Source organism: Tachysurus fulvidraco, chromosome 16 (assembly GCF_022655615.1).
Source record: "Tachysurus fulvidraco isolate hzauxx_2018 chromosome 16, HZAU_PFXX_2.0, whole genome shotgun sequence".
Lineage (NCBI taxonomy): Eukaryota > Metazoa > Chordata > Actinopteri > Siluriformes > Bagridae > Tachysurus > Tachysurus fulvidraco.
The window spans coordinates 6,055,515-6,068,153 of record NC_062533.1 but is presented as its reverse complement, the minus strand read 5'-3'; the positions used below and the strand labels follow the sequence as shown (position 1 = coordinate 6,068,153).

Here is a 12,639-nt window from a genome sequence, read left to right as displayed (position 1 = left end):
TGATTAATTCCAGTAAGAATCGCCTACGCTGACACATTTTTCAGAAAGACACAGAAATATGACGCACCATTTGTGTAAGGATTAAAGACTCAAAATGGTGTTGTTATAAAGAATTAATTTGTAATAAAGTAGCATAGTATCATAGTGAAGCCTATAAATAGTGCAAGAGCTCGTTCTCATCATCTACCTCTCTCTCAAAGAATGGCAGATAACTGATATTGCTCAAATGTAATCCGACTGGATTGAGCATATTTATTAAATTCTTGTTCATCTTTTGTCATTTTGATTACCGCCGTCTTGACCAACCCAAAACACACACACAGACCCATCACCATAAATCCGTCTCTCTTCCTCTCTGTCTCTCCCCTTTCTCTAGCACAGCTCTCATGAATGCATTCCATTTCCCCAAAGGAAGTGAGGAACTGAGCCCTGCCCAGGTTCCCCCTCCTCTTTCTGGGTTACAGTGAACTGACAAGCCCCTGTGAGCCATGAACCCCCTTCCTGCAGGTTCCACCCTCGAGCTCGCCTCATTCCTATCCCTGCCACAGCTGGACAGTTCCTCCCCACCACAGTGCCCCTCTTATACCTGAATGATTTTTTTCACTATACTGTTCATGTGGTCTTACTGGATGCTAACACTTTATTTTCTCAGCATCCAAGTGCCATCCTGTGCAGTCATTCAGTACAGACCCACTAGCTCAAACGTTACATTTGAATCTGGGAGTTTTAATAAACAAATTTAATATCATAAACCCAAATACATTTACATTTACATTTACAGCATGTGACAGACGCCCTTATCCAGAGCGACGTACATACGTGCTTAAATCTCTAACATTGAATACATTAATGCTGGTTCACTAGGTTATATACTTAAGATACCATGAGTTTAAAACTTTTGTTACAATGAAAAAGTGTAAAAGTTTTTTTTGGTTTGTTTAATATAAAACAATATAATCATAAACTACTATTTACATTTTATATATATTTATATAAATAAAGTTTTGGATAGCTGGATTAAACTCTCTGAAGACTGAAGTGTGTGTGTGTGTGTGTGTGTGTGTGTGTGTGTGTGTGTGTGTGTGTGTGTGTGTGTGTGTGTGTGTGCGTGTGTGTGTGTTTTCACTGCAGATTTATGTTAAGGACTGTTCACATATTAGGCTCATGATTCAAATATGTACAGTAATATTCTGCCTATTTATTACATCCATATGTCTTATATATATATACTGACAGAGTAGAAAATGTCCAAGTTTTTTTTTATAGCTCTACTTGTTTGTGACTTACTGAGGTTCGGACTAAACCCGTTCAATTGAAGAGACCTGTTAAAAAAGCTAATAACTCTAAGAATAATAAACACGACTCAAACAATCGAATAAATATAATAATGGCAGTTTATCATTTCAACTACTGTTATCAAATATCACAAACCCCCTGGCTATACCTCACAGAACTCACTTTATCTAAACATTTATCTAAACAATCTGAAATAGTGGCCCAGCCCTTATTCCTGGCATTCGTTATTCATAGATGTGCCAGTATGTGTGTGTGGAAGAGGTAAAGTTTAAAACTTCTACACCGGCCTTTCTTAAGGGCCAACATGGTCTCCATAACAAACATACACTCTGATATTCATTAGCATGCCTTCTTTCTTGGTTTCCTTTCTAACACACAGGCAGTGCCAGCTTTTATTCACACACTAGAGCCAAACATGGCAGCAGTGCCAGCACCAGCGCCGGCCTGCTCTTTTAGACCTGTTCCAGATGAGACCTCTATGATCTATCTAGCTGTGCGTTCCTTTTTTTTTGCCAAGACCTCCAGCTCAACCCTGGCGTACTTGTGCTCTTGGCTGCAGTTTTGACACACGTTTATGACTCACCGTGGTGCCGTGTCCCTCTCCGAGAGCTCTTAAATTCGATCAGTTCTTAAGTCCATCCAGGGGATAGGTTTCAGAGGCGTAAATAGAGAATTTTTATTTCAAGCCCCAACCCTGTGTCGTAACAGACCTGAAAGTGGATTTACTGCAGACACACCAGCTTTAAATACCGCTCTCTGAGACCATAACGCTGGTAGCCACACACTTTTTCTGCTTTAGCATGGTGCCAAATGGATGAAGTCATGCGTCTTTCAAAGTACGTTACGGTAGAGTGAACATTAACACCCTTATTACTTAAACAATCACATAAACGTTTCTGTTCATAATGAGCTTTTTTTTTTTTCGTTTTTATTTCATAACACATGTATTAGATTTCGGTACATTTAGCAGAAAAAAATACTATTATTTCTTTCTTTCTTTTCTTTTTTTTTTTTTTTACAAAATCAGACAATACAAAAATACTAGTAGTGAACTTTGATACATTTGTAGGTGTAGTTCTTTAAAAAAAATCGATATGACAAATCTACAATAGTTTAGTTGGCTAAATACAATACAGTCTGTCAATCAATGCTTAGTGAAGCAGCAATTTGTAAATAACACAGGTCATGACATTTTTATTTATAGTGGATATAACTAAATATGTTCAGAAAATATATTTTACATAGTTAATTTTAGTGATCTATACATTATTTATATATTTCGAAAGGAGGGGGAAAAAAAAGAGAACGGTTCGCTGAAATAAAAGGACGGATTAGACGAAAGGAGGGATGTGCAACATGTCGGAGGCTGTGTAGATGTTGTATATGGTATACATAAACGAGTCTGGCAGCACTGTACAGGAGTTAGTGAGAACAGTAGACATTATTTTAGATAAGAAAAAGAGGCATTTGAGAGAAAATAAATCCACAGTTTTCTTTTTTTTTCTTCACATGGTAACAGTCCTCTGCCCAGCGACAAGGACTAGGTGCAGAAACACAGTGAGATACAGAATCTCACCGACACACACAAACACACACACAACATACATACACAAAATGTGGCACTGAGTGATTGTGGTGGGATCCCACACCTCAAACATATTGGGTTGGATGGGAGTTCTGGCAGGCAGGCAGTTAAATTAACACTGTCCCTGGCTATAGATCCAGTTGGCACTGCTGCTGAATGATTATGTGCTCGGAAGGGAGAAGAATCCATACCAGCCAGCAGAAGAGACTCGTTCACCCATTCAAAATGAAACGTGCCGAACCAGTACGTTTGACGGGACACAACACACCTGCCCCTATCCCATCCCATCCCATCCCATCCCATCCCATCCCATCCCATCCCATCCTTCCCAGCACAAATCACACCCACTGGATCGAGAAGCACGGCTCTACCATGCCCTCTCGGCTAGGCGACCATCTAGAATTCACTATTAAAATCTGCCTACCATCTGTTATTCACAGCCCACATCACCGCCCCAATATCCCCCTCCCTTAAAGCCCCACCTCTTAAAAAACCCATTAAAATGCAACATCCCTTGGAGCTAGGCTTCTGTGTGGATAGCTTAGGACAGCAGGGATGGGTCTAGTGCTTAGGAGTGTCAGCATCTCATAATGGTATGTAGAGTCCAATAGACCCTCACATACCACAGCGTAAGAGTTCATTGGGATTCGGTCTACCACACACTAAACCTCATCGAGCGTCCTTGGAGCTACACCACCCAGACAGCGAGTGGTGACGATTTATAATGATCGGCTATAGTGCTATAAGTTATTCTTCTTTATATTGTTAATATATCTGTGCTAGTAACGTCGCAAGTAATATCATTCCTATAATCAAGGAATTTGTTGTCTTATATTGGCAAAAGGCCTCGGAGACAAGAGAGAGGAAAAAAGGGTGGGGGAAGAGAGAGAGAGAGAGAGAGATAGAGATCACATGACCAGACTCACAGTCACACTCTTTCATTCATTCATTCGTTAGCACTTGTTTTGCTTTTCTTCTGCCCCATTATTAATGCTTTCTGCGTTCAGCTCCATTCAGAGTATAACAAAGGCAAGTTACAGGCCCACTTTAGTCCCTTGCTGCTTCGGGAACCGACTCTCATTTAAATGAATGACATTTATTCAGATTGTTTAGTTTTCATAAATTGGGCTCGAATAAGAAAGAGCAAACTTTGTAAAAGTACAAAAATAGAGTGTCTCGAGAGTAAAAAAACAAACAAACAAACAAACAAAATAAAAAAGTCTCTGTCTCCTGCCTCTACATTCTACTGTCAGATGAGAGATAGAGAGGGAGGCAGTGAAAATACTGCTTCTCTTCATTCACAGGTGGCTCTTCAGGTTCTTCCAAAAAGGTGTCGAATCATTTCTAGGGATGTTTTCTCCCATATCTTCCTCTCACACCATGTTGTGATGGTTGTTCCTGTCTTTGGTGTCAGAGGACGGCAGGAGTTCTTTCCTGATCGTCGATGGAAGACTGACAGGAAGACTTACAGTCTTGACTTTGGGCTTAAACAGGTCTGATACATAGAAGACCTATAAGGAGAAAGACAGGAATCAGGTTAATATGAAGCTTATTGTACAAATCAAAGATATATGATAATGTTAACGAGTCAGTTTAAAAGCACAAAACAAAACAAACGAGATGTTCTAGTACACTTTTTCTTTAAGCTGTGCTTTCTAAAATGAAATCTCTTATCAGTCTGTGATAACAGGGGAGTTATTATGCTAACGATGCCGTCATTCACCCCTTTGACCTCAGAAGCATGAACTCGGCTACTTCCTTCTCTGAGCTCATGCTCCGATAACGCCTCTCCAACCACAACAGTCTTTCAAAATCACTGAGTCAGAAGGGAAGACTTGTTTCCCTGGGCCCCCTTTAAGAAAGTGAAGTCAGAGTGAACCGTGTGTGAGAGACGCTGAGAAAGGCAAAGATATCTCCTGCTGCACTTGGATGTACGGTCTGATGATGACATCACTAAAGTAAAAGGAAAACAGGAGGTGGATTATAATCATGTCTGAGGCAGCAAGCCCAGCACTTCCAGTACAGGAGTCTCAACCAAGCTTACTGGTGATCTAAACCTCCACCTGGACTGGCTTATAAATCTAAACGTACAAGTACGAATCTCTGACATTTGGGCTTGGAAAGTCTAGTTTTTCTTGCAGAGTTGGACATCGGTACATGATGTTAGATGTATATGGCAAGAATTATTTTAATTTCAACGTAATTGATGAGAAGTTACGGTTTAAGTGAGAGAAATGTGCAACATAAGACTGGTGTTTTGTTTTTCATCACTTTCATTAGACTTCATTCAAATTTCTATGAGATCTGGAAGATGAAGCAAGCTTTCAACATGTTTAATCCTCCACACCCATGCTTTGTACTGAGGCAGGGGTTACAGCTGAGTGAAATGCTAATAGCGTGGAGTAACAGATTCCAACAAGCCTGCCATTGCGCACACACACACACACACACACACACACACACACACACACACACACACACACACACACACACACACACACACACACACACACACACTGCATAAAAGGAGAGCTGACTCAACTAGCAACTAATGTCTTTCTTTTTTTATATTTCCTGCCATGATTTCTGTCATAGATGGGAAATGCCAAGAGGAAAACATGGCACAGGAAAAAAAAAAGGATGGGGGTGGGTATGGGGGTTGGGTGGGTGAGTGGGAGATTTTCCCTTTTAGGTGTATGAGTGATAGTGTGAGCTTTCAACTCTGCCAGTCTTATATTTAAAAAATGGTCCAGGATTAGCGGTGTGTGTGTGTGTGTGTGTGTGTGTGTGTGTGTGTGTGTGTGTGTGTGTGTGTGTGTGTGTGTGTGTGTGTGTGTGTGTGTGTGTGTGTGTGTGTGTGTGTGAGGGGGGGTTTCTGAGAAAGAGAGAGCTTGGTGCCATCATTTAAAAGGTACAGTTCTTTTTTTTTTTATAGTGAATTATTAGAGCAGGATTCCCCCCTACTCTCCGCACACACACACACACACACACACACACACACACACACACACACACACACACGCACACACGCACACGCACACAAAGAGCACTTTGCCATAGTCTGAGGCAGCACAGTAAAGAAAGGGCAGCCTTATTCATGGATTGCGTTATAATTGTGCATAATTAGATCATGCCATTTTCTACATGACCTTTAGACCCACGTACAAATGACATCAGAAAACTAGAACATAATTGCCCCGTACTATCTGCATGTGTATGTCACTATTCCTCATGGATCTACATGATAGCGATGAGCTCATGAGTGTATAATAGCTCTGTGGCAGACGGGCCCTACTTTTACACAAAAGTCTAACACTATGACCTCTGCCCTTTGATCCTAGTCGGTCAAGAAGCTTTATCACGGAGGGAGCGCTTCCTGTGACGAGACCCTTCTATGTGAAAGTGTTCTTCCTCTGGACTGGTAGCCCATTGTGTTCAAAATGCCTCATCAGCAACAGGAACCAGTGTGGTTTGTGAGTATTTACATAAGCATATGAACATATGAGTGTGTATTTAATACTGTCCCTGATACAGAACCTAACAACAGACAACAGAATGTTTTTCAAGTCTCTTAGTGTAGAAACGAGTAGATTAAAGGAACCGCACCGACTCTATGCTTGTGAGGTTTGTACACAGAATAGGTTCTGAAATCAATCACGCTTTCAAGTTCACTCTGGCATCAATAAGTGTTTTGCCGGTTGCCAAAAGAAACTTTTTCCACTTTCTCTTCAGACTGAAGTGAAACACTGACAAATGCTGCTTTAGTTTTTCAACTTGGTGAAAAGCACACTTAAATGTAGGACTCCAGAACTCTCTGTGTGTGTGTGTGTGTGTGTGTGTGTGTGTGTGTGTGTGTGTGTGTGTGTGTGTGTGTGTGGTCTCGAAAGTATTTAATTTCTTGTGTCGCACCAAGGTGCATCTGCATAACGACTGTAAAGACAGCGTCAGTGTTTGCCATGTATTTATCCTTTAAATATTTAATTCAGACTGACTTTAATAATGCTGTTAAAATTTCCTCAGTTTTATATAAACAAACATTATTTTTGGCTCCACAGTGCCTCCCCTGCCTGTCACAGCTCGAGAGAGAGAGAGAGAGGGAGAGAAAGAGAGGGAGAGAGAGAGAAAGAGAAAGAGAGAAAGAAAAAGAGAGAGAGAGAGAGCGTGAGCAAGAGAGAGTGAGAGCAAGAGCGAGAGAGAGAGCAGGAGCGAGAGAGAGAGAGAGAGAGAGAGAGAGAGAGAGAGAGAGACAGAGAGAGCGTGAGCAAGAGAGAGTGAGAGCAAGAGTGAGAGAGAGAGCAGGAGCAAGAGAGAGAGAGAGAGAGAGAGAGAGAGAGAGAGAGAGAGAGAGAGAGAGAGAGAGAGAGAGAGAGAGAGAGAGAACTGTTGTAAAAAAGCAAGCCAGTCGAGTAGACGTATGGAAGAAAACGATATTAGGATATCTATCTCAGCACACAGACCAGAGAAGAAGACCACTGTCTTATCAGTGAAGCAACACGACTCCGGAACAGTGACCATGACCCTTAGTGCTCTAGAGGAAAGCTGGGATAGTGGAGGTCAGGAAGTACAGAAGAGAGAGGAGGAGCATGTAGAGCGAGAGTGGAGAAATGGAAAGAAGCAAAGGAAAAGGCAGTTGGTAAGTTTCCCTCCAGCTGTTTCCCTCCTTGTCTCCCATCAAGTTTCTGCAAGACGCACTCCTAACCTACATCACTTCTAAACTAGTGTACATAAACATATATACACAATATAATTATGTATATATGTTAGATATATATAATATAACTTATTGTCTTTGCTCCACAGAAATGAGTTTAGCTCTGAAGGACTGATGAAAACCTTCCGAAAAAAAAATAAAACAAGCGGAATTGCAGAAGGATGTACAGTACCAGCTCTCCAAATATCATTGGTTTGTTCGACAAACCCAAATCAGGTAACCCTTTGCTCCGCTTGTGAAAATATAGCTCATGGACTATAGCCTCCATGTTGGTGTGTATATGCCACACTTCTGCTTCTACTTCTTCTCTACAGACGGAACTCAAAGAGCTCCACGTCTGGAGTTTCCTTTCATCAAGCAAACCCCGGCAGGCTGACGATACTCTGAGTGGAACTCTGTCAACTTCCGCCTCTGTACGCCATATGAGCTAACGAGGAGCAGACGCCGAGCCTGTCAGCAGCTCCGCACCACTGCCAATGCTCACCAGAACACACCACTTAAAGGCCAGGGCTCACCGCTTCAAAGGGCGACTCGCCGCTTTTAAAGCCTGTTGCTTTGGTATCAGATGAAGAATAAGAGATCGGTTTCTTGTACATGAACCATCCAAACAGGCTTCACACCAGAATAAACACCAGGAACAAAGTACATCTTCTTCATACATGGAAGAAGTTTAGACTCTGGATCTTCTGTCGTGTCACGATATGGTGCATAAAACTATAGATCCTGGCTGTGTTTTTATTATTTTTTTATTTTTTTTAGTGGCCACGTGCACTGCATGTACTTCCCAATATGTTCCCACTGAACTCTTGTTGTTAGAGATACTCTAATTGGGCTTCCAAAGTGTTCGCAGATGTGTGCGTGTGAGTGCGGTGGAACAGGCAGAGGGGAGAAAGGGAAATGGGAGAGATTCCAGCGCTGGGTCATAAAAAAAAAAAAAATCGCACGGACGCCTTCATCTGCACGGCTTTGCTCACTCTCTCTCTTTAAACGTCTTCTAAAAGTCGCACTGATTGGCACAGACATGTATTTAATAGACACAATGCTATAGAAAGTTCGATTTTAATAGACAAAATACTGCAGAGAAGGCTAGTTAAACTGGAAAACTATTACTGGGACAAAATGAAAGAGAGAAAAAAGAAAGGATGGGAATGCAAAAAACAAGATTCTTGCTCTATTAGAAAAGAAGTTGTAATATGATGCAAGGACCTCAGTGTTGGATGAATGTTCACTACCAAATGTAGGAAAAAAAATCATTCTTGATAAATGTATCTCACCAGAAACACCAACGTGTGCCAACCACCTACAGAAGATCTAGAACAGTCGAAGCAACAGAGACATTGCCAGGATTTTATAATCACCGAGGGAGCCTCTGTGAAAGCGCTTTTCATTTAAATGCCACTAACAATTTCCATGTTTGCCTTTGGCCCCCTGTTCAGAGGCGATGCAAGGGCAGTTATGAGCTGGGCAAAGTGGTCTTCGAGTGGTACTTTCATGGCCTCATGCCCTGCTGCCTTCCCAAAGAATGAAGAGTTTCATGCCTATTAAGCTTAATGTAAAAAAAACAAAAAACAAAAAACAAACAAACAAAAAAAAACGGGTGGCCATGTTTGGAAAGAAAGAAAGAAAGAAAGAAAGAAAGAAAGAAAGAAAGAAAGAAAGAAAGAAAGAAAGAGGGGTTGAATGGAGGAGAGGATGTTCTGCGGAATGTCCTGGTCCGACTCCAGTGGTTTGCTTTCCAGACTCCAAATGGTCTTCTGTCCTCACACTGACATTTTGAGAAAACTAGCCAATGATAATGCATCTCTTGTATGCCTCTTATTGTGGCAAGCAAAAACCTCACCACATTACACTTCCTCTTTATCAGGACACAAAGAGAATTCTACAAGAAAATATTCACGATGGGAATTGTGTTAGGAGTGAACATGTCTAGTTATAAACTTCAGGTTACAAAAAAAAACAGCAGCTGAAAGGGGAAAAAAGATGCACAGGGACTTTGCATGGTTTCTCTCAGCACGTGGTTTGTGTTTGTGGGCGCGACGTCTGCTGTTTGAGGCTGCTGCTGCAAACAGCGTGTGTAAGTGTGTGTGACTCGAAGTTGGTGGAAACTCGGCGCCGCCATCGTAACATGAACCGAGACCAGAGCAGTTAACTCTTAACATCTATACTGTGGTATGTACATGAAATGCAATATAATGCTAGAGGTCGGTTATTTTTCAATATGTGTGTGTGTGTGTGTGTGTGTGTTATGTTATGTATATACATAAAGGTATTTAAAATATATTTAAAGAAGCATTGACCTCCTAAAAAAAAAAAAAATCGAGTGGACAAAATATACTTACTATGCAGTAGGCCACCAACGCTCCTTGTACGAATCCAGCGAGAACATCAGTGGGATGGTGCTTATGGTCTGAAACACGAGACAGACCGGTGTAGAAAGCCATCATCAGAAGAGTGAACTGCACCAGAGGTCTCAGGAGGCGAGCTCCACGCCACGTAAACCGAGACTGCAGATAGAACTGGAAGAAGAGACAAAGAGAGAAAAGAGTCATTAAACCAGAGTTGTTTTCACACTTTAGGGCATGTTATAATTAGATTAGATTAGATTAGATTAGATTCAACTTTATTGTCATTACACATGTACAGGTACAAGGCAACGAAATGCAGTTTAGGTCAATCCAGAGTGCAATAGCAGCAAGTGCAGGATATACAGTGTTCACATTAAATAAGCTAAATAAAACGGTAATACAGACGTCATTTACAGACGTGTATGTACTATAAACATAATATACAGAATGGCTATAACTATAAACTGAAATGTACAAAAGGATATGTGCTGGAACAAAATATATGGCTGTTACTATGAACATAATTTACCGATGAATATTTATGTACTATGGACATAATATACAGAATATAAAATGACCCAGAAACACATTCACACTAACTCTGGAGGTGACAGAGGAAGGACAGCATTCACAAGGCTGGCTAATAAATAATTCACTCTCACAGCTGTCCAAACAGAAGAGGAAGCACACTAATAAAAAACTACACATAAATTCTGTACTACAAACGGTAGGCAAAGTCTTTCCGCCTTCATAAACCAGGGATTACTTTTTCGTCATTTCTAGCCTGCTTGACCCAAAAAACTCTGAAAAAGAGCATATTTTCTGGGAACAGGAAGGCCCTCTGGATCAAGAAAACACCAGCCGTCAGATGAGAGCAAGAGATGATGAGGAAGTGGCAGGTGGGGTCAGTAACTGATGACGCAGCTGTGTGAAAAAAAAAAGACCCCAACAGTCAGCTCTCACAGACAAGCCAATGTAAACGCGGTTCATTTCCTGCGTTCACCATCCTGAAGCTGCATGTCTATCTGTGGCAAAGAAATGGGCTATTTCCTGTATGCCAGACGAAGAGGTTGAACTGTTAACCGACTCCCGTCACACCCACAAAATATCAGACAAAAGAGCGAAGACCAAAGTGTCAGACAAAACAAACAATAGCACAGGAACATTAAGATTGCCAGAGAAGGTGTGGACGAGGTCAATTTTGTCTTCCTGAACGATTTGCCGTTCACATCGCTGCCATTGTATGTGGACCAGCAGGAAAGGACCCCTCCCGACGGATGTTTGGAAACGGAGTTTCCTCGATGCTTGTAGCTCTCCGATGAGGTCAGGATGGGTGGAGCTCACTGCTCACCTCTAGCTATGATAGTAAGCTATAGGCTAAAAATGTAATTTTTTTGTAAATTGTTTTGTTCACATACAACAGCAGCCAAATTTTTTACCTCCACCTAACTAAAAACCCACAAGTCAGCTAATCTGGTCTGATAATCTCGCACTCTCAAACAGCTCACGGCAAAACGGAGATAAACTCAGCAGGTTGCAGACAGATTAAATTAATAGTCACTAGGCTATTATCCAGTCATGTTAAAGCATGAAACAGCCAAACGCATACAGTATTACTACTACATCCTGACTCAGCAAATGGGAAGAAACTCTATCTAGCCTCTTCACTTGGTCTGTTTTTCCTTCCAAATAAAATTCACCAAACCTTTCAAATTAAAGAAAGAAAGAAAGAAAGAAAGAAAGCGGTTGCCTCTAAAAATGCAGCCCCTTCACCGCTGCTCAATATAAAACACTTTTTCTCTCATTTAACCCGAACGACGATCTTTTATCGTCAGGATAAAATGTAAGGATCGTCAGGACGATCTTTTATCGTCAGGCTGCTTGGATTAAATCTTAACATTCTTTTTAATCCTTTTAAATAGTTCTACATACTCCCATTAGCGACCGTGTGCTTGCTCGTAAACATCAAACAGTCCGAGTCGATAAACCCACACGTTTGACTGAAGCGACCGAACGTTGTCGCACGTCCAAATCCGCCTGGTTCTGTTTGCAGCCAGCGAAAAGCCAGGGTTATTCTATTCTAAACCTCGGAGAAGCTATTTTAAATGCTAACTTGTGGATACTTGACATTCCTTTTACTAAAACAAACAGTAGGATTCATATAGGAATGAAAAAAACAAAACAAAAACCAAATACATAAATAAAACATTTCGAAACACAGTCTCATGGAAAACGAACAGGAAGCTCGCCGTCCAGAGAACTGCAGCCTGTGGAGAATTTGTCATGCAGTGACTCAGTCGTGCCAGGTCGTAAAACTGACAAAACAAGAACTAAACTCATCCAGTTATGAAGAGTAAACTTTTCTTGTGGTGGGATAAAATGAGTTTGAATGTGCCCCTTCTTTGTCGTTACAGTTTATGCTTAAGGATTAGGTATCAAAGCAGAGCCTGAAGACTATGAAGTCTATATGTTGCGTCATGGCACTCTGAGTATATACATATATATATACTGCATATTAGATAAAAGCCATTAAACAAAGTGCACAATCGTCGTTAAGCTAATCCTCTTAACGGCACTGAAGTAAAACAGCATGTTAGCCGACGAGAGAGCTCGCAAATCGTCTCTCTCGTTCGCTCTTCGCTGCTGGCTATCATTACGAATGTTACACAATGCCTGGAATGCTCTTGATTTCCCTCTGAACA

The 12,639-nt window shown here is 41.2% G+C and overlaps 1 protein-coding gene and 1 long non-coding RNA gene across 4 annotated transcripts in view; one reads left to right on the top strand and one right to left on the bottom strand.

The window, feature by feature from the left end:
* Positions 1-1,045: 1,045 nt before the first annotated feature.
* plpp3 (phospholipid phosphatase 3) overlaps positions 1,046-12,639 on the bottom strand; it is a 34,057-nt gene continuing 22,463 nt past the window's right edge. For all 3 annotated transcript variants that reach the window (XM_027171242.2, XM_047801598.1, XM_047801599.1), the window contains 2 exons: positions 9,932-10,108; positions 1,046-4,392 (listed from right to left, as the gene is read on the bottom strand). In XM_027171242.2, coding sequence (XP_027027043.1) covers positions 4,255-4,392; positions 9,932-10,108 — 315 coding nt within the window. In that variant the 3' untranslated portion in view covers positions 1,046-4,254. The remainder of the gene's footprint in view (positions 4,393-9,931; positions 10,109-12,639) is intronic.
* Positions 7,184-8,020, top strand: LOC125138998. Its single transcript, XR_007138085.1, has 3 exons — positions 7,184-7,514; positions 7,682-7,808; positions 7,907-8,020. It is a non-coding gene; the product is annotated as an uncharacterized LOC125138998 (long non-coding RNA).